The following is a 21123-nucleotide window of genomic DNA, read 5'->3' as shown; positions in this document are numbered from 1 at the left end:
GGCACAGAAACAAGGAGCTAATTGTTCTCCACGTCATTGGGAGTCCTGTGTTTCTTGGGACTGTACATATTTATAGGTCTGCTGGTTCTGGAAACGGGTAAGAAGTGGGGGATTGGGGCACTCTATTGAAATGTAATTTCCTCACAAATTGTTCCTGATTCATTTTTGTTCAATTGCAGGGGTCCTAAATATCATCTATTGGCTCAAACCAGCCTCTCTCTTGCAGCAATCCACAATAATGTCTGCACGCAGAGCCTCAATAGGCTAGGAAACGGTATGTACAGCCTTTTACTTCTGTCTTTTCCCATGTCTCCTCTCTTATCAACTCCATCTCACCAACCATCATTCTCTTTACCTCCTGCAGTCTTTACTTTGTGTTTGAACCACTTATCTGTCTCAATCTCTGTTATGTTTGTCTCTCTTTATCTCAAAGTTAAAAAAAAAAATCACACAACACTAAGTTATAGTCCAACAGGTTTATTTGGAAGCAGTAGCGCTGCTCCTTCGTCAGGTAACTAGTGGAGCAGGCTTATAAGGCATTGAATTTACCGCAAAAGATCACAGTGTCATGCAACGAAAATGATGTATTGAGCACACCTAGATTGTTGTTAAGTCTTTCATCTTTTAGAATGTGTTGCAGGTTTCGGTTCATTAATATGGAGAAAGTGAGGTCTGCAGATGCTGGAGATCAGAGCTGAAAATGTGTTGCTGGAAAAGCGCAGCAGGTCAGGCAGCATCCAGGGAACAGGAGAATCGACGTTTTGGCATAAGCCCTTCTTCAGGAATACTGGGCTTATGCCCGAAACGTCGATTCTCCTGTTCCCTGGATGCTGCCTGACCTGCTGCGCTGTTCCAGCAACACATTTTCAGCTCGGTTCATTAATATGTAAATCCCAGAACTGCTTTTAAGTCATGTTCTCGAGATAACTTAAGGTTTTATTAAAAAAGGTGACATCTTAGCTCAGACAATGCCTTAAAGGTGTGAGGTTAGAGTCTGTCTGTATTCCAATCTTCAGTCAGACTGGTTCTGTTTCCAAAGTAGGAATTTATAAAATATCACATGAATTAACTGCCTGCCATTTGTGTGATTTTTGAACAAAATAGAATCTATCTGCAAATACAATTCTGCAAATGAAGATTCACCCAATAGACTTATATGTGCATGTGAGGGAGGAGAGAGAGAGAGAGAGAGAGAGAGAGAGAGAGTGAGAGTATGTGTTTGCTAGAGTGTGTACATGAGTGTGATGGAGTATAAGGGGAAAGTGAGAACTGCAGATGCTGGAGACCAGAGTTGGAAAATGTGTTGCTGGAAAAGCGCAGCAGGCCACGCAGCATCCGAGGATCAGGAGAATCGACGTTTTGGGCATAAGCCCTTCTTCAGGAATGAGGCTGGTGTGCCAAGCAGGCTGAGATAAAAGGTGGGGGGGGGGAATTTGGGGGAGGGGTGCTGGGAATACGATAGGTGGAAGGAGGTGAGGGTGAGGGTGATAGGCCGGAGAGGGGATGGGGGCGGAGAGATCAGGAAGAAGATTGCAGGTCAAGAAGGCAGTGCTGAGTCCGAGGGTTGGGACTGAGATAAAGGTGGGGGGAGGGGAAATGAGGAAACTGGAGAAATCTACATTAATCCCGTGTGGTTGGAGGGTTCCTAGGCGGAAGATGAGGCGCTCTTCCTCCAGGCGTCGTGTTGCCATGGTCTGGCGATGGAGGAGGCCAAGGACCTGCATGTCCTTGGTGGAGTGGGAGGGGGAGTTGATGTGTTGAGCCTCGGGGCAGTTGGGTTGGTTGGTGCGGGTGTCCCAGAGGTGTTCTCTGAAATGTTCCGCAAGTAGGCGGCCTGTCTCCCCAATGTAGAGGAGGCCACATCGGGTGCAGCGGATGCAGTAAATGATGTGTGTGGAGGTGCAGGGGAATTTCTGATGGATATAAAAGGATCCATTGGGACCTTGGAGGGAGGCGAGGGGGAAGGTGTGGGCACAAGTTTTGCATTTCTTGCGGTTGCAGGGGAAGGTGCCGGGTGTGGAGGTTGGGTTGGTGGGGGGTGTGGAGGGAATGGTCTTTCCGAAACGCTGATAGGGGAGGGGAGGGAAATATATCCCTGGTGGTGGGGTCCGTTTGGAGGTGGCGGAAATGATGGCGGATGATATGATGTATATGGAGGTTGGTGGGGTGGTAGGTGAGGACCAGTGGGGTTCTGTCCTGGTGGCGATTGGAGGAGCGGGGCTCAAGGGCGGAGGAGCGGGAAGTGGAGGAGATGTGGTGGAGAGCATCTTCGATCACGTCTGGGGGGAAATTGCGGTCTTTGAAGAAGGAGCCATCTGGGTTGTTCGGTATTGGAACTGGTCCTCCTGGGAGCAGATGCGGTGGAGGCGAAGGAATTGGGAATATGGGTGTGGCGTTTTTACAGGGGGTAGGGTGGGAGGAGGTGTAATCTAGGTAGCTGTGGGAGTCGGTCGGTTTATAGTAAATGTCTGTGTTGAGTCGGTCGCCCAAGATAGAAATGGAAAGGTCTTGGAAGGGGAGGTGGAAATGTGTTGCTGGAAAAGCGCAGCAGGTCAGGCAGCATCTAGGGAACAGGAGAATCGACGTTTCGGGCATTAGCCTTCTTCAGGGCTAATGCCCGAAACGTCGATTCTCCTGTTCCCTAGATGCTGCCTGACCTGCTGCGCTTTTCCAGCAACACATTTCCATCTCTGATCTCCAGCATCTGCAGACCTCACTTTCTCCTTGGAAGGGGAGGGAGGAGTCTGAGATGGTCCAGGTAAATTTGAGGTCGGGGTGGAAGGTGTTGGTAAAGTGGATGAACTGTTCAACCTCCTCGTGGGAGCACGAGGCAGTGCCGATACAGTCATCGATGTAGTGGAGGAAAAGGTGGGGGTGGTGCCAATGTAGCTGCGGAAGATGGATTGTTCCACATATCCTACGAAGAGGCAGGCATAGCTGGGGCCCATGCGGGTGCTCATGGCTACTCCTTTGGTTTGGAGGAAGTGGGAGGATTGGAAAGAGAAGTTGTTCAGGGTGAGGACCAGTTCAGTCAGTCGAAGGAGGGTGTCAGTGGAAGGGTACTGGTTGGTACGGTGGGAAAGGAAGAAGTGGAGGGCTTCTCCCTCTGCAATCTTAACCTACTGCGAATCTTCTTGCAAGGATGCCTACCTTGAAGAAGCTCTCCTCCTCCCTCTACAACATCCAGTCCCTATACACTTCCATCCCCCATCACGAAGGCCTCCAAGCCCACTCCCCTGAAGAACCCCTGCAGAGATGTCCTGGAGCTGAGATGACTGACCCTCCACAACCACAACCACCTTCCTATGTGCCAGGTATGACTCTAACTACTGGAGAGTTTGGCTGGGTTGGATTTGTCCGGCCTTTTGTGTACAGGACATAGCTGGGCAATTCCCTACATTGTCACTAGCTGCCAGATTAGCTGAAGACTGGTATCTGTGATGCTGGGGACCATTGCAGGAGCCCGAGATGGATCATCCACTCAGATTACTGCAAAAGTTTCAGCCTTACCTTGTGCACTGATGTGCTGGGCTCCTCCATCAGTGAGGAGCTTCTTCCTTCAGTAAGTTGTTAATTGTCCACCATTATTCACAACTGGATGTGGCAGGACTGCCGAGCTTAGATCGGATCCATTGGTTGTGGGATCGCTTAGTGCTGTCTATCACTTACTGTTTGGCATGAAGTGGCTTCACCAGGTTGACACCTCACCTTCAGATATGCCTGGTGCTGCTCCTGGCATGTCCTCCTACACTCTCTGTTGAACCAGGGTTGATCCCCTGGTTGATGGTAATGGTTGAGTGGGGGATATGCCGGGCCATGAGGTTACAGATTGTGCTGGAGTACAGTCCTGCTGCTGGTGATGACCCACAGTGTCTCATGGATGCCCCGCCCTGAGTTGTTAGATCTGTTTGCAGTCTGTCCCATTTAGCAGGGTGGCAGTGCCACACAACACAATGGAGGGTATTCTCAATGTGAAGGTGGGGACTTTGTCTCCACATGCTGGATCAATGGTGCTGGAAGAGCACAGCAGGTCAGGCAGCATCGAGGAGCTTCAGCAAAATCGACGTTTCGGGCAAAAGCCCTTCATCAGGAATAAAGGCAGTGAGCCTGAAGTGTGGAGAGATAAGCTAGAGGAGGGTGGGGGTGGGGAGAGAGTAGCATAGAGTACAATAGGTGAGTGGGGGAGGGGATGAAGGTGATAGGTCAGGGAGGAGAGGGTGGAGTGGATAGGTGGAAAAGGAGCTGGGCAGGTCGGACAAGTCCGGACAGGTCATGGGGACAGTGCGGGCTGGAAGTTTGGAACTAGGGTGAGGTGGGGGAAGGGGAAATGAGGAAACAGTTGATCTTCCGTAATTACACTGGCACCACTCCCCACCTCTTCCTCCGCTACATTGATGACTGCATTGGCGCCACCTCGTGCTCCCGCGAGGAGGTTGAGCAATTCATCAACTTCACCAACACATTCCACCCTGACCTTAAATTTACCTGGACCATCTCTGACACCTCCCTCCCCTTCCTGGACCTCTCCATCTCCATCAGTGACGACCGACTTGACACTGACATCTTCTACAAACCCACCGACTCCCACAGCTACCTGGATTACACCTCTTCCCACCCTACCTCTTGTAAAACTGCCATCCCGTATTCCCAATTCCTCCGCCTCCGCCGTATCTGCTCCCAGGAGGAGCGGTTCCACCATAGAACACACCAGATGGCCTCCTTCTTTAGAGACTGCAATTTCCCTTCCCACGTGGTTAAAGATGCCCTCCAACGCATCTCGTCCACATCCCGCACCTCCGCCCTCAGACCCCACCCCTCCAACCGCAACAAGGATAGAACGCCCCTGGTGCTCACCTTCCACCCTACCAACCTTCGCATAAACCAAATCATCCGCCGACATTTCCGCCACCTCCAAACAGACCCCACCATCAGGGATATATTTCCCACCCCACCCCTCTCCGCCTTCCGCAAAGACCGTTCCCTCCGTGACTACCTGGTCAGGTCCACGCCCCCCTACGACCCACCCTCCCATCCTGGCACCTTCCCCTGCCACCGCAGGAACTGTAAAACCTGTGCCAACACCTCCTCCCTCACCTCTATCCAAGGCCCTAAAGGAGCCTTCCACATCCATCAAAGTTTTACTTGCACGTCCACCAATATCATTTATTGTATCCGTTGCTCCCGATGCGGTCTCCTCTACATTGGGGAGACTGGGCGCCTCCTAGCAGAGTGCTTTAGGGAACATCTCTGAGACACCCGCACCAATCAACCACACCGCCCCGTGGCTCAACATTTCAACTCCCCCTCCCACTCTGCCGAGGACATGGAGGTCCTGGGCCTCCTTCACCGCCGCTCCCTCACCACCAGACGCTTGGAGGAAGAACGCCTCATCTTCCGCCTCGGAACACTTCAACCCCAGGGCATCAATGTGGACTTCAACAGCTTCCTTATTTCCCCTTCCCCCCCCCACCTCACCCCAGTCCCAAACTTCCAGCTCAGCACTGTCCCCATGACCTGTCCTACCTGCCTATCTTCTTTTCCATCTATCCACCCCACCCTCTCCTCCCTGACCTATCACCTCCATCTCCTCCCCCACTCACCCATTGTACTCTATGCTACTTTCTCCCCACCCCACCCTCCTCTAGCTTATCTCTCCACGCTTCAGGCACTCTGCCTTTATTCCTGATGAAGGGCTTTTGCCCGAAACGTCGATTTCGCTGCTCCTCGGATGCTGCCTGAACTGCTGTGCTTTTCCAGCACCACTAATCCAGAATCTGGTTTCCAGCATCTGCAGTCATTGTTTTTACCTTTGTGCCCACAAGGACAGTGCGATGGTCACTCTTACCGATACTGTCATGGTCAGATACACCTGCAGCCAGCAGATTGGTGAGGATGAGGTCAGTATGGTTTTCCCTCTTAGAACATAGAACATAGAGGAATACAGCACAGTACAGGCCCTTCGGCCCTCGATGTTGCGCCGATCCAAGCCCACCTAACCTACACTAGCCCACTATCCTCCATATGCCTATCCAATGCCCGCTTAAATGCCCATAAAGAGGGAGAGTCCACCACTGCTACTGGCAGGGCATTCCATGAACTCACGACTCGCTGAGTAAAGAACCTACCCCTAACATCTGTCCTATACCTACCCCCCCTTAATTTAAAGCTATGCCCCCTTGTAATAGCTGACTCCATACGTGGAAAAAGGTTCTCATGGTCAACTCTATCTAAACTCCTAATCATCTTGTACACCTCTATCAAGTCACCCCTAAACCTTCTTTTCTCCAATGAAAACAGCCCCAAGTGCCTCAGCCTTTCCTCATACGATCTTCCTTCCACACCAGGCAACATCCTGGTAAACCTCCTCTGCACCCGTTCCAGTGCCTCCACATCCTTCCTATAATATGGCGACCAAAGCTGCACACAATACTCCAGATGCGGCCGCACCAGAGTCTTATACAACTGCAACATGATCTCAGGGCTCGGGTACTCAATTCCTCTACCAATCTTGTTGGATCCCTCCCCACCTGCCGCAGACCCAGACTAGCAGCGATGTCCTTTAGGACCCGACCAGCTTGATCAGTAATGCCTATTATTTATATATCCCACCCAGAGTACATTCTGTGTCCTTGCCACCCTCAGTGCTTCCTCTGAGTGTTGTTCAACTTGGAGGGGTAATGATTCACCAGCCGAGGGAGGGCGGGACGTGGTAATCAGCAGGGGGTTTCCTTACCCGTGTTTCACCTGAAATAGTTGGGATACAGATCGATACCAACAACAAAATAAACAAAGGGATCATAGAATCCTACAAAGTAAAAACAGGCCATTCATCCCATCTTGTCCACACTGACCCTGCAAAGAATATCCCAGTCAGACCCATCCCTCTATCCTATCCCTGTAACCCCAAGCTGCACATCCCTGGGCACTATGGATAATTTAGCATGGCCAATCCACCTAAAGTCCTGAAAGCTGAATATAGGAAGTTAGAAGATAGAGTAAAATATAAGACTCCAATGTATTAATCTCAGGATTATACCCAGTGCCACGTGCAAGTGAGAACAGGAGTAAGAGGAAAGGTCAGATGAATGTGTGGCTGGAGCAACGGTGTACCAGGGAGGGATTTAGATTCTTGAGGAATTGGGACCATATTTGGAGAAGCAGGGACCTGATGGGCAGAGCTGGGGTAAATATTTTCCGTAATCTTCTGCTAGTGCTGTTGGTGAGGTTTTAAACTAGTATGGCAGAGGATGGAAACCAAAGTGTCAACTTAGATTGGTCAGATTCAGATCAGGAAAATGACGACAGGGCATCAGTTTGTGATACAGTCAGCAACTCAGACAGGCAAAATAAACAAGGATTAAAATGCATCCAGGAATGGAAATTGACAGTATTTAGATGTTTACACTTCAATGCATGAAATATTACAAATAACACAGATGAACTAAGGTCAGAAATAGACACATGGCTGCACAATGTAATCGCAGTAATGGATACCTGGCTAAGGTTGGCCGGGGGGGGGGGAACTGGCAGTTCAATATCCCTGGATATAGTTTTCAGACAGGATTTAGCTGATGATAAAAAAGGTTGGCTGTGGGGGAGTGCAGCAGTATTGGTTAAAGAATCAATTACAGTTATGTGAAGGGATGATATACCAAACCAGATAAAAAAAATGAGGCTTTACGGTTTGAGTTTTGGAATAGAGCAGGGTCAGAAGCACTACTAGAGACCCTGAAATAGTGAGAAGGAGATAGAAAAACAAAAATGTAAACAAATTTCTGTCTGTGGGAAAAAGAGGGCAACAATGATCGGAGACTTTAACTATCCCAATATCAACTGGATTTCAAACAAAGGGCATTGAGTGTGAAGAGTTCATGTACTGTGTCTGGGAATTTTTTTTTAAACAATATGTGATAAGTCCAATGGAAGAGCACATAATTCTAGATTTAATTTTGGGAAATAATGATGGACAAATGGGTAAAGTGACAGTGAGTGACCATATCAGGGATAGTGACCACAATTCGGTTCGATTTAGTATCATTACAGAAAAGGACCAAGACAGATCGGGAGTAAAGGTTTTCTCCTGGGAGAAGGAGAATTTTACAAAACTGATAAGTGACCTGCCTGAGGTGGACTGGACAGGGCTGCGAAAGGATAAGAGTAAACAACTGGGAGGAAGTAAAAAGTGAGATCCTTGGGAACAAAGCAGACATGCCCCCTCCAAAAGTCAAACACAGAACAGTACAGCACAGTGCAGGCCCTTCAGCCCTCGATGTTGTGCCGACCTTTTATCCTACTGTAAGATCAGACTAACCTACATACTCTTCAGTTTATTATCATCCATGGGCCTATCCAAGAGTCGCTTAAGTGTCCCTCATGACTCTACACCCACCGCTGGCAGTGCATTCCACACACCCCCCCACTCTCTGTGTAGAGAACCTCCCTCTGACATCTCCCCTAAACCTTCCTCCAATCACATTAAAATTATGCCCCCTCGTGATTGCCCATTCCGCCCTGGGAAAATGTCTCTGACTATCCACAATATCTGTGCCTCTCACCATCTTGTACACCTCTATCGAGTCACCTCTCATCCTTCTTCGCTCCAATGAGAAAAGCCCTTTCCTCATAAGACATGCCCTCCAGTCCAGGCAGCATCCTGGGAAATCTCCTCTGCACCCTCTCTTAAGCATCCACATCCTTCCTGTAACGAGGCGACTCGAACTGAACACAATATTCCACGTGTGGTCTAACCAGGGCTCTACAGAGCTATAACTTAACCTCGCAGCTCTTAAACTCAATCCCCCTGCTAATGAAAGCCAACACACCATACACCTTCTTAACAACCCTATCAACTTGGGTGGCAACTTTGAGAGATCTACAGACATGGACCCCAAGATCCCTCTGTTCCTCCACACCACCAAGTATCCTGCCTTTAACCCTGTAATCTGCATTCAAATTTGACCTTCCAAATGAATCACTTCACACTTTTCCAGGTTGAACACCATGTGCCACTTCTCAGCCCAGCTCTGCTTCCTGTCAATGTCCTGTTGCAACCTACAACAACCCTCCACATTATCCACAACTCCACCAACCTCCATATCATTGGCAAATGTACTAACCCACCCTTCCACTTCCTCAACCAAGTCATAAAAATCACAAAGAGCAGAGGTCCCAGAACAGATCCCTGTGGAACACCACTGGTCACCACGCTCCAGGCTGAATACTTTCCATCTGCTACCACCTCTGTCTTCTGTGGGCCAGCCAATTCTGTATCCAAACAGCCAGATTTCCCTGTATCCCATGTCTCCTTACTTTCTGAATGAGCCTATCAAACACCTTGCTAAAATCCACATACACCACATCCACTGCTCTACCTTCATCAGTGTGACATCCTCAAAGAATTCAATAAGGTTTGTGAGGCATGACCAGAAATGACAGCCAGACTACTAAGACCCCTCGGAATCCTAGTAGCACACAAATCCACCAACACTCTCAAAAAAAACTAACAAACTTAAAAGACCCAGTACAACCCATGGACAAAACCGATGTCATCTACAAAATTCCATGCAAGGACTGCCACAAACACTACGTAGGACAAACAGGAAGAAAGTTAGCCACCAGGATACACGAACACCAGCTAGCCACAAAAAGACACAACCCTCTCTCCCTCGTAGCCCTACACACAGATGGAAAAAAACCACCATTTCGACTGGGACAACACATCTATCCTGGGACAGGCTAAGCAAAGACATGCCAGAGAATTCCTAGAGGCCTGGCACTCCAACCACAACGCCATAAACAAACACATAGATCTAGATGCCATCTATCAACCCCTCAGAAAACGAACAGGAAATGACATTACCACAAACTCCAGGAACCCCATCCAGGACAAACATATAAATAGAAAGCAGGAGACAACAGCTTCGCTTCACTTGGAGGTCACCACTGATGATGTTACCTAGCCAGGTAATGAAACATCTGGATATCAAACCTACAGCTCAGCGAGTAAACCTACAGGATGAAACTGTGATCAGACACTGGAAAGGTCTCCGCTGGAATATTGTATGCAGTTCTGGTTACCACATTACAGGAAGGTCTGGAAGAGATTGGAGAAGATTTACTGGAATATTGCTGGGGTTGGAAGATTGTAGCTACAAGGAGAGATTGGAGAGGTTGGGGTTGTTTTCCTTGGAACAGAGAGGGCTCAGAGATAGAGACACAGTAGACAGGAGGAACCGGTTTCCCTTAGCAGAGAGTTTAAAGACCAGGGGTTATAGATTCAGGCTAAATGGCAGAAGAATTAGAGGGATGTGAGGAAAATATGTTTAATAGAATAGAATCCCTACAGTGTGGAAACAGGCCCTTTGGCCCAAAACATTCACACCGACCCTCCGAAGAGTAACCCACCCAGACCCATTCCCCTACCGTATATACACCCCTGGCTAATGCACCTAACCTACACATCTCTGAACACTATGGGCAATCTAGCATGACCAATCCGTCCTAACCTACAGGTCTTTAGATTGTGGGAGGAATCCAGAGCACCCGGAGGAAACCCACACCGACATGGGGAGAATGTGCAAACTCCACACAGACAGTCGCCCGAGGTTGGAATCAAACCTGGGTCCCTGCTGCGCTGAGGCAGCAGTGCTAACCACTGGGCCACCAGAGGGTGGTGGGTGTCTGGAATTCACTGCCTGAGTTGATGGTGGAGGCAGAGACCCTAGACTCTTTTAAAATATCCTTGGACCTGCACCTTAAGTGCTGCAAGTCGCAGGGCTATGGACCGTGTGCAGAAAGATGGGATTAGAAAGGGAATCGGGTCAGCATGGACAGGATGGGTAAAATGGCCTCCTTCTCTGCTTTATCATTTGGAGTCATTGTCATACAGCATAGGAGCAGACCCTTTGGGGGGAATTTATTTCATGTATTCAAGACGGGGTGTTTTTTTGAGACAATATGAAAGTAGTCTGACTTGGGAAGACGCTATGCTAGACCAGGTGTTGGGGAATAAGCTTGGCCAGATGATCAAAGTTTCAGTGGGGGAGCATTTTGGGAACAGTAATCATAATTCTTTAAGCTTTAAGTTACTTGTGGATAAGCATAAAAGCAGTCCACAGATGAGCATACTATATTGGGGGAAGGCTAACTACTGCAATATTAGACAGGAAGCAGGGAATGTCGATGAAAGTAGCTGTTTGAGGGTTGATCTACATCTGGATTTGGGAATCTATTAACGATCAATTGATTAGAGTTCAGGATCAGCATGTTCCTGTGAAAATGAAGGATAAGGATGGAAAGATTTGAGAACCTTGGATGATAGGAGACATTGAGAGCTCAGTCAAAAAGAAAGCATGCATAAGGTTTATGAAACTGAAGATAGACACAGCTCTTGAAGAATACAAAGACAGCAAGAGAGAACTTAAACAAGACATTAAGAGAGCTAAAAGGGATCATGAAATAACCTTGGCTAACAGGATTAAGGAAAATCCCAAGAGCATTTTACATATACATAAGGAGCAAGAGGGTAACTAGGGAAAGGGTAGGTCCACTCAAGGACAAAGAAAAGAATTTATGCGTTGACCATTAAGGTAGACGAGTCCCCATAACCTCATGGGATCTATCCCAGAATGGAGAGGGATGCAAGTGAGGAAATTTCTGGGGCCTTGTACAAAACCTTCAGTCTCTTTAGTTACAGAAGAGATCCCAGATGATTGGAGAATGGCCAACACTGTTCCTTTGTTAAAGAGCGAAACAAAGATAATTCAGGAAATTACGGGCCAATAAACCTTACATCAGTGCTAAGGAAATCACTGGAGAGGATTCTTAGGGATATGACTTATTCAAATTTGGAAAATGTGGACTTATTAATGATAGACAGCATGGTTTTGTAAGGGAAGGTTGTGTCTCTCAAACCTGATTGAGCTTTTTGAGGAAGTGAGAAAGGTGATTGATGAGGGAAGGGTGGTAGATGTTGCCTATACAGACAGAAGGTGAAGTCTCATGGGATCTACAGTGAGCTGGTAAGATCAGAACTTGGACACAGAGCTGGCTTGGTCAGAGAAGACAGAGAGTAGCATGGAAGTTAGCTTGCTGAGCTGGAAGGTTTGTTTTCAGATGTTTTGTCACCATGACTAGTTAACACAATCAGTGAGAGTCTCTGGTGTCCGTATGTCCCACCTCTCTATTCTGTTAGTTTTTTCAAGGGGAATAGAATAGGATCTAAATCGATCCAGATTTGAGAGTGTGGTGCTGGAAAAGCACAACAGATCAGGCAGCATCCGAGGAGCAGGAGAATCGACGTTTTGGGCAAAAGGATAGATGGTGTGGGAAATATAGGACTGACATCAAACACCTCCGCCTCTGGGTTTACTTTCTCCATCAAGACTCCCGCTGACCTTCTGATGACCCCTTCGTCCGCCTCCAACGCACACCGTCCACCATACACCCCACTGGACACTGGTCTGTTACCCGCCTTTGATCTCTTTATTTCCAACTGCTTGGCACATTGACTGCCTCAACTTGTATACCTCCCTCCCCTACTCCAACCTCTCACCCTCACAACATGCAGCCCTCCAATCCCTCTGCTCATCCCTAACCTCACCATCAAACCCGCGGACAAGGTGGGGGGTGCAGTGGGAGTCTGGCACACTGACCTCTACACTGCTGAAGCCAAGCGCCAACTTGAAGACACCTCCTCCTACTGCCCCCTCGACCACGACCTCACCTCCCATCACCAAACCATCATCTCCCTGACCATCCACAACCTCAGCACCTCCGGGGATCTCCCATCCACAGCTTCCAATCTCGTAGTTCAGGAACCCTGCACCACCCTGTCCTATCGCCTACCCAAGATTCACAAACCTGACTACCCTGGCTGACCCATCATCTCTGCCTGCTCCTGCCCTGTCATCTAAATTGATCCAGACAACTCAGGCCACTTGGCATCATGGCAGCCCACAAATCTACCAACACATTTAAACAGTGACTAATGAACCTAAAGGATTCATTAGATACTACCAGCAAAACTAATGTCATTTACAAAATGCAATGGCCCAGTGGTATTATCGGTGGACTGTTAGTCCAGAGACCCGGATAACATGTAGGACAGCACAGTGGCTCAGTGGTTAGCACTGCTGCCTCACAGCGCCAGAAACCCAGGTTCGTTTCCAGACTAGGGCAACTGTCTGTGTTGAGTTTGCACATTCTCCATGAGTCTGCGTGGGTTTCCTCCCACAATCCAAAGATGTGGCAATCCAGGTGAATTGCCCATAGTGTAAGGTGCATTAGCCAGGGATAAATATAGGTTAAGGTAGGTGAATGGGTCTGGGTGGGTTACTCTTCAGAGGGTCGGTGTGGACTTGTTGGGCTGTAGGAAATCTAATCTAATCTAAACTGGAAAAAAACACTACACTGGACAAACTAGCCAGAAACTTGTCACCAGGATACACGAACACTAATTGGCCACCAAAAGACATGACCCACTATCACTAGTTTCCACACATACAGACAAAGAAAGACGCCACTTTGACTGGGACAACACACATCCTAGGACAGGCGAAACAAAGACATGCACGAGAATTCATAGAGGCATGACACTCTCACCAGAATTCCACCAATAAACACATCGATTTAGATCCTATCTACTTCCCTTTGAATAAAAAGAGAACTGGAAATGACATCACGCACCTTAAGAAACCAAGAAAAGGTGGGATACGCACCAGTGCTTCTCCGGAGACTCTCACTGACGATGTTACTTAGTATAGTGACGAAATGTCTGAAAACAAACCTTTCAGCTCAGAGAGTGAATTTACAGACTTATCATCAACCTGAACTACAAACCTTCTCAAAAATTACTAACAAAGAGTGGAAGGGTGCTTTACTGACTAGAGATCTGTGACCAATGGTTTTCCTCAGGAATCTATAAATGATTTGAGGGAGTATGTAAATTGTCTGATGAGTACGTTTGTGCATGACATGATGATTGGGGGAGCTGTGGATAGAGAGGAGGATTGCCAAAGGATACAGCAGCACATAGACAGGCTGGAGACATGGGGCAGAGAAATGGCAGGTGGAGGTTAATCCAGCCAAATGTGAGGTGATGCAATTTGGGAGATCTAATGCAGGAGGGAAGTATACAATCAATGGCAGAACCTTAAGTAGCATCAACACACTGAGGGATGTCAGCAACACAAGTGGATAAATTGGCCAAGAAGTTACATGACATGCTTTGTTTTCATTGGTTGGGACATGGAGTGCAATGGTTCTGGATTAGAGTGGTGCTGGAAAAGCACAGCAGTTCAGGCAGCATCTGATGAGCAGGAGAATCGACGGTTTGGGCAAAAGCCCTTCAGGAGTAGAGGCAGAGTGCCTGAAGGGTGGAGAGATAAATGAGAGGAGGGTCTTTGTTTGTCCTTGTTTTTGGGCACATTTGGAATATTGTGTACAGTTCTGGTTACCACACTACCAGGAGGATGTGGAGGTTTTGGAGAGAGGACAGAACAGTTTAACAGGATGTTGCCTGGTTTGGAGGGTACTCGCTATGAGGCACAATTGGACAAACGCAACTTGTTTCCACTTGAACACTGAAGGGGGAGGGGTGGCCTGATAGAAGTTGACAAAATTATGAGAGGCATGGATAGAATGGACAGTTGGAGTCTTTTTCCCAGATAAAAATGTCAGTTATTAGGAAACACAGGTTTAAGGTAAAAGGGGGAAGGTTTAAAGGAGATGTGAGAGGCAGGTTATTTACACAGAGGGTGGTATATGCCTGGAATGTGCTACCAGAGGTGATGGTGGCAGATACAATAACAGTGTTTAAGAGGCACCTTGACAGACATGTGAGTAAGCATTAGAAGCAAAAGGTTTTCAGATGAGAAAGGCATCATGGGTCAGCACAGTCTTGGTGGGCCGAACGGCTTGTTCCAATGCTGTGCTGTTCTTTGTTCTGTGAGATACACTTGTTGAATGACAACATTGTATTTGCCTTCCTAACTCCAGACTCAGCCTGCAAGTTTACCTTAAGAGAAACCTGGACTAGGACTCTCAAGTCCCTCTGCACTTCAGATTTAATCTTCTCCCTCCTTATTTCTTTTATTTTGCCCTCTGTTGGTCTTTGTAAGCTTCCCAATCCTCTGGTTTCCCACTGGCTTCTTCACCATCCTATCTACATGTGATGGAAACTCCAAAGAATTATGCACCTCCTAGGTCTCTCCTTTTTTTAAACAAAGCCCTACTTTTAATTGTATAAGTCTTATCTTTGTTTGCTTTTACAAAATGCAAAACTCACATGTATCCAAATTAAACTCCATCTGCCACTCCTCAGCCCATTGATCCAATTGATTTAAGATCCCTTTGTAATCTGAGGTAAACCTCTTTACTATCCACTCGACCAACATGAGCTACCAATGTTTACATCCTATGCCCCAAACTGATGAAAGTCAGCATAAGTCATATGTTTTCTTAATAAACCTAACCCTGAAGTTCAGGTGTTAGTCTTGTAAAGCTGCATTGCACTCCTCGAAGGCCAGGCCACCTTCCTGAGGTGTGGTGCCCAGATCTGCTGTCAATACTCTAAGTGGGGTGTAACCAGGGTTTTGTATAATGTCTACATCCCTTTAGATGTGAAAGCCGGCATTCCATGAGCTTTCTTGACTAGTTTCTGATGTGTCTGTGGCATTTTGAAGAGCTGTGCGCCTGAACCCTCAGATCAGGTTGGACACGCCCAGTCTTTAACTTGGTGCCTTCTAAAAAAAACCCTCATCTACCATTTTCAGTCCAAAGTAGATAACCTCACACTTGCTTATATTAAAATTCTTCTGCGCTAGCTTTGCCCTTTAACCCAAAGTGGTTGTAATTTTATGCTGTCATTAACATCCAATTTTGTGTTGACAGCAAATTTGGATATTTGACTTTTTATTCCGTTATCTAAATCATTATTGATTATTGTGAATAATCGAGGTACCAACACAGATCCCGAGGGGACACCATTAATCATGTCCTGCCAATGGGAGTAATTACCCATTACTCCAACTCTCTGTTTCCTGCTACTCATCCATTTTCCAATCTAAGTCAGTAGTTATAATTTCCTACATTATCCCTGTTGTATGTCTTAAACAAAGGAACAGCGTTGACTATTCTCCTGTCTTCCGGAACCTCGCCTGTGGCTAAAGAGGAATCAAAGTTCTGTGTCAAGGCCCAATCAAATTCCTCCTTTGCCTCCCTCAGTATATTGGGATTGATCCCATCAGGCCCTGGCAACTTATCATCGAATCACAGACTAGTATTCCTGTTTCTCCTTCCACAGTGAATCACCTCACACTTTTCCACATTAAACTCCATTTGCCACCTCTCAGCCCAGCTCGACAGCTTATCTATATCCCTCTGTAACCTGCAATATCCTTCAGCACTATCTACAACTCCAACGACCTTAGATTCACCCACAAATTTACTAACGCACCCTTCTACACACTCATCCAGATCAGTTATAAAAATGACAAACAGCAGTGGACCCAAAACAGATCCTTGCGGCACAACACTAGTAACCTAACTCCAGGATGAACGTCTCTCGTCAACCACCACCCTCTGTCTTCTTACAGTAGACAATGTCTGATCCAGACCGCTAAACCATCCTCAATCCCATGTCTCTGTATTTTCTGCAATAGCCTACCGTGAGGAACCTTATCAAGCACCTTACTGAAATCCATATACACCACATCAACCGCTTTACCCTCATCCATCTGTTTGGTCACTTTCTCAAAGAACTCAGTAAGGTTTGTGAGGCACAACCTACCCTTCACAAAACTGTGCTGACTATCCTTAATCAACCGGTTCCTTTCCAGATGATTCCAAATCCTATATCTTATCATTCTTTCCAACACTTTACCCACATCCAAAGTAAGCCTCACAGGTCTATAATTACCAGGGTTGTCTCTACTCCCCTTCTTGAACAAGGGGACAATATTTGCTCTCCTCCAGTCTTCTGGCACTATTCCTGCAGACAATAACGACAGAAAGATCCTTATCAAATGCCTTGCTACGATCCATCTACACGGCATCCACTACTCTATCTTCATCAATGTGTTTTAGATTAGATTCCCTTCAGTCTGGAAACAGGCCATTTGGTCCACACCAGCCCTCTGAGGAGTAACCCACCAGATCCATTCCCCTACCCTAGCTTTACCCCTGATTAATGCACCGAACACTATGGGCAATTTAGCATGACCAATCTACCTAACCTGCAAATACAAAGAAGAAAGAACAAAGAAAATTTATGGCCCAGGAATAGGCCCTTCGGCCCTCCAAGCCTGAGCCGATCCAAATTCACTGCCTAAACTTATAATCCAATTTCTGTATCCCTCTACTCCCCACTTACTCGTGCATCTGTCCAGACGTATCTTAAATGAATCTCCCGTGCCTGCCTCTACCAACTCTGCTGGCAACACGTTCCAGACGCCCACCACCCTCTGTGTGAAGTACTTGCTGCGTGTATCCCCCTTAAACTTTCCACCTCTCACCTTGAAAGCATGACCTCTCGTTATTGAATCCCTCACCCTGTGAAAAAGCTTGTCTCTATCCACCCTGTCTATACCCTTCATGATTTTGTAAACCTCAATCAGGTCCTCCCTCCATCTCCGTTTCTCTAATGAAAACAATCCTAACCTACTCGACCTCTCCTCATAGCTCGCACCTTCCATACCAGGCAACATCCTCGTAAACCTTCTCTGCACCCTCTCCAAAGTGTCCACATCCTTTTGGTAATGTGACGACCAGAGGTGTACACAGTATTCTAAATGCGGCCGAACCAATGTCTTGTACAATTTTAACATGACTTGCCAGCTCTTATACTCAATACCCCATCCAATGAAGGCAAGCATACCATATACCTTCCTGACCACTCTATCCACCTGTGCAGCAACCTTCAGGGTACAATGGACCTGCACTCCCAGATCTCTCTGCTTATCAACCTTTCCCAAGGCTCTTCCATTTACTGTATAATTTGCTCTAGAATTAGACTTCCCAAAATGCATCACCTCACATTTGTCTGGATTGAACTCTATCTGCCACCTTTCCACCCAACTTTCCAGTCTATCTATATCCTCCTGTATTCTCTGACAGCCCCTTATGCTTTCTCCTACTCCACCAATCTTCGTGTCATCTGCAAACTTACTGATCATACCAACAGTGCCCTCTTCCAGATCATTTATGTATATCACAAACAACAGTGGCCCCAACACTGATCCCTGTGGAACACCACTGGTCACCTTTCTCCATTTCGAAAAACTCCCTTCAACTACTACTCTCTGTCTCCTGTTGCTCAACCAGTTCATTATCCACTTAGCTAGAACACCCTGCACACCATGTGACTTCACTTTCTCCATTAGTCTACAATGGGGAACCTTATCAAACACCTTACTAAAGTCCGTGTATATGACATCAACAGCCATTCCTTCATCTATCAACTTGGTCACTTTTTCGAAGAACTCTATTAAGTTGGTAAGGCATGACCTACCCCACGTTGCCTATCACCGATAAGCCCATTCTCTTCCAAATACAAAAAAATCCTATCCCTCAGTACTTTCTCCAGCAACTTCCCCACCACTGACGTCAGGCTCACAGGTCTGTAGTTATCCGGAATATCCCTTCTACCCTTCTTGAACAGGGGGACAACATGAGAAACCTTCCTGAAGAAGGGCTTATGCCCGAAACGTCGATTCTCCTGCTTCTTGGATGTTGCCTGACCTGCTGCGCTTTTCCAGCAACACATTTTTCAGCTCCACACACAAATTCCCTATGCCGTCCCTGATCGGGCCTACTCTTTCTTTGACCATTCTCTTATTCCTCACATAAGTGTAAAATGCCTTTGTGTTCTCCCTAATCCGTTCTGCCAAGCCTTTCTCGTGCCCCCCTCCTGGCTCTCCTCAGACCATTTTTAAGCTCCTTCCTCGCCTGCCTGTAATCCTGTAGAGCTGAGCTTGACCCTAGCTTCCTCCACCTTATGTAAGCTACCTTTTTCCTTTTGACGAGAAGCTCCACCGCTCTCGTCATCCAAGGTTCCTTTATCTTCCCACTTCTTGCCTGTCTCAGAGGGACATATTTATTCATCACTTGCAACAACTGTCCCTTAAACAGTCTCCACATGTCTATAGTGCCTTTACCATGGAACAATTGCTCCCAGTCCATGCTTCCTAACTCATGTCTAATCGCATCATAGTTTCCTCTTCCCCAATTAAATATCCTCCCATTTTGCCTAATCCTCTCCTCCTCCATAGCTATGTAGAATGTGAGGCAGTTGTGGTCACTATCACCAAAATGCTCTCCCACCACAAGATCTGATACCTGCCCCGGCTCATTGCCGAGCACCAAGTCTAGAATGGCGTCTCCCCTCGTCTGCCTGTCAATGTACTGAGTTAGGAAACCCTCCTGAACACACCTTACAAAAACAGCTCCATTCAAATCTTCTGCTCGAAAGAGGTTCCAATCAATATTGGGAAAGTTAAAGTCACCCATTACAACAACCCTACTACGTCCACACTTTTCCAAAATCTGCCGACCTATGCTTTCTTCCATCTCCCTGCTGCTATTGGGGGCCTGTAGTAAACCGCTAAAGAGATGACTGCTCCCTTGCTGTTCCTAATTTCCACCCATACTGACTCGGTAGGCAGATCTTCCATGACAGTGGAAGCTTCTGTAGCTGTGATACCCTCTTCGAACAGTCACCCAGCTTTCTTCGTGCCTAGGAGTAACTACTTCCCTGTAACTCCTATCTGTCACAGCCTCTGCCTCCCGAATGATCCGAAGTTCATCCAGCTCCCGCTCCAGTTCCCTAACACAGTCTTGGAGGAGCGAGAGTTGGGTGCACTTCCTGCAGATGTACTTGGATGGGACACTATTGGTGTCCCTGACCTCAAACATCCTGCAGGAGGAACATTGCTCTCCCTGCACTACCATCCCTGCTAGTCCCCTAGTCACAAAGTAAAAAAGAGATGCTTACCTGATATGCCCCTGGTCTTTAAGGTTAGAGGAGGTGGTTGGGTGGGAGGCCCTACAAAGGTAGGGTCTCGAGTGGAGAAAACACTCACTCACATAGCTGGACGGAAATAAAAATAAGAAGTCCCTCCTTTCCCAGAAACCTCTACTCTCTGATTTCAAATATAAAAGCTCAAATCAGTGACTCACCGCTCCCGGCAGACCCCTGGTGCAAGCTCCCTGTCCTGTCCATACCTTACATATGCTTCCTTCTTTTTCTTAAACAAACCCTCAATTTCTTTAGTCATCCAGCATTCCCTATACCTACCAGCCTTTCCTTTCACTCTGACAGGAATATACTTTCTCTGGATTCTTGTTATCTCATTTCTGAAGGCTTCCCATTTTCCAGCCGTCCCTTTACCTGTGAACATCTGCCTCCAATCAGCTTTCGAAAGTTCTTGCTTAATACCGTCAAAATTGGCCTTTCTCCAATTTAGAACTTCAACTTTTAGACCTGGTCTATCCTTTTCCATCACTATTTTAAAACGAATAGAATTATGGTCACTGGCCCCAAAGTGCTCCCCCATTGACACCTCAGTCACCTGCCCTGCCTTATTTCCCAAGAGTAGGTCAAGTTTTGCACCTTCTCTAGTAGGTACATCCACATACTGAATCAGAAAATTGTCTTGTATACACTTAATAAATTCCCCTCCATCTAAACCTTTAACACTATGGCAGTCCCAGTTGATGTTTGGAAAGTTAAAATCCCCTACCATAACTACCCTATTATTCTTACAGATAGCTGGAAGTTTTTGTTGCAAACGTTTCGTCCCCTGTCTAGGTGACATCCTCAGTGCTTGGGAGCCTCCTGTGAAGCGCTTCTGTGGTGTTTCCTCCGGCATTTATAGTGGCCTGTCCCTGCCGCTTCCGGTTGTCAGTTCCAGCTGTCCGCTGTAGTGGCCGGTATATTGGGTCCAGGTCGATGTGTTTGTTGATGGAGTTTGTGGGTGAGTGCCATGCTTCTAGGAATTCCCTGGCTGTTCTTTGTTTCGCTTGCCCTATAATGGTAGCGTTGTCCCAGTCAAATTCATGTTGCGAACAGAACCACAGCAACGAGCACCCGAGCTACAAATCTTCTCACAAACTTTGAATTCTTAC

The 21123-nt window shown here is 47.1% G+C and overlaps 1 protein-coding gene across 6 annotated transcripts in view; it reads left to right on the top strand.

Annotated features, from left to right (window-relative positions):
* The window catches only part of LOC122540254 (rhotekin-like), a 232917-nt gene that overhangs the window by 109189 nt on the left and 102605 nt on the right, over nt 1–21123 (top strand). For all 6 annotated transcript variants that reach the window (XM_087997953.1, XM_087997915.1, XM_087997890.1 and 3 more), the window contains one exon: nt 180–274. In XM_087997953.1, coding sequence (XP_087854079.1) covers nt 180–274 — 95 coding nt within the window. The remainder of the gene's footprint in view (nt 1–179; nt 275–21123) is intronic.

The sequence above is a fragment of the Chiloscyllium plagiosum genome, unplaced genomic scaffold, assembly GCF_037043375.1.
Source record: "Chiloscyllium plagiosum isolate Xiang-an unplaced genomic scaffold, Cpla_swu_hap1 HiC_scaffold_1, whole genome shotgun sequence".
Lineage (NCBI taxonomy): Eukaryota > Metazoa > Chordata > Chondrichthyes > Orectolobiformes > Hemiscylliidae > Chiloscyllium > Chiloscyllium plagiosum.
The sequence above is the reverse complement of the archived record's forward strand: the minus strand, read 5'-3'. Positions and strand labels throughout refer to the sequence as shown.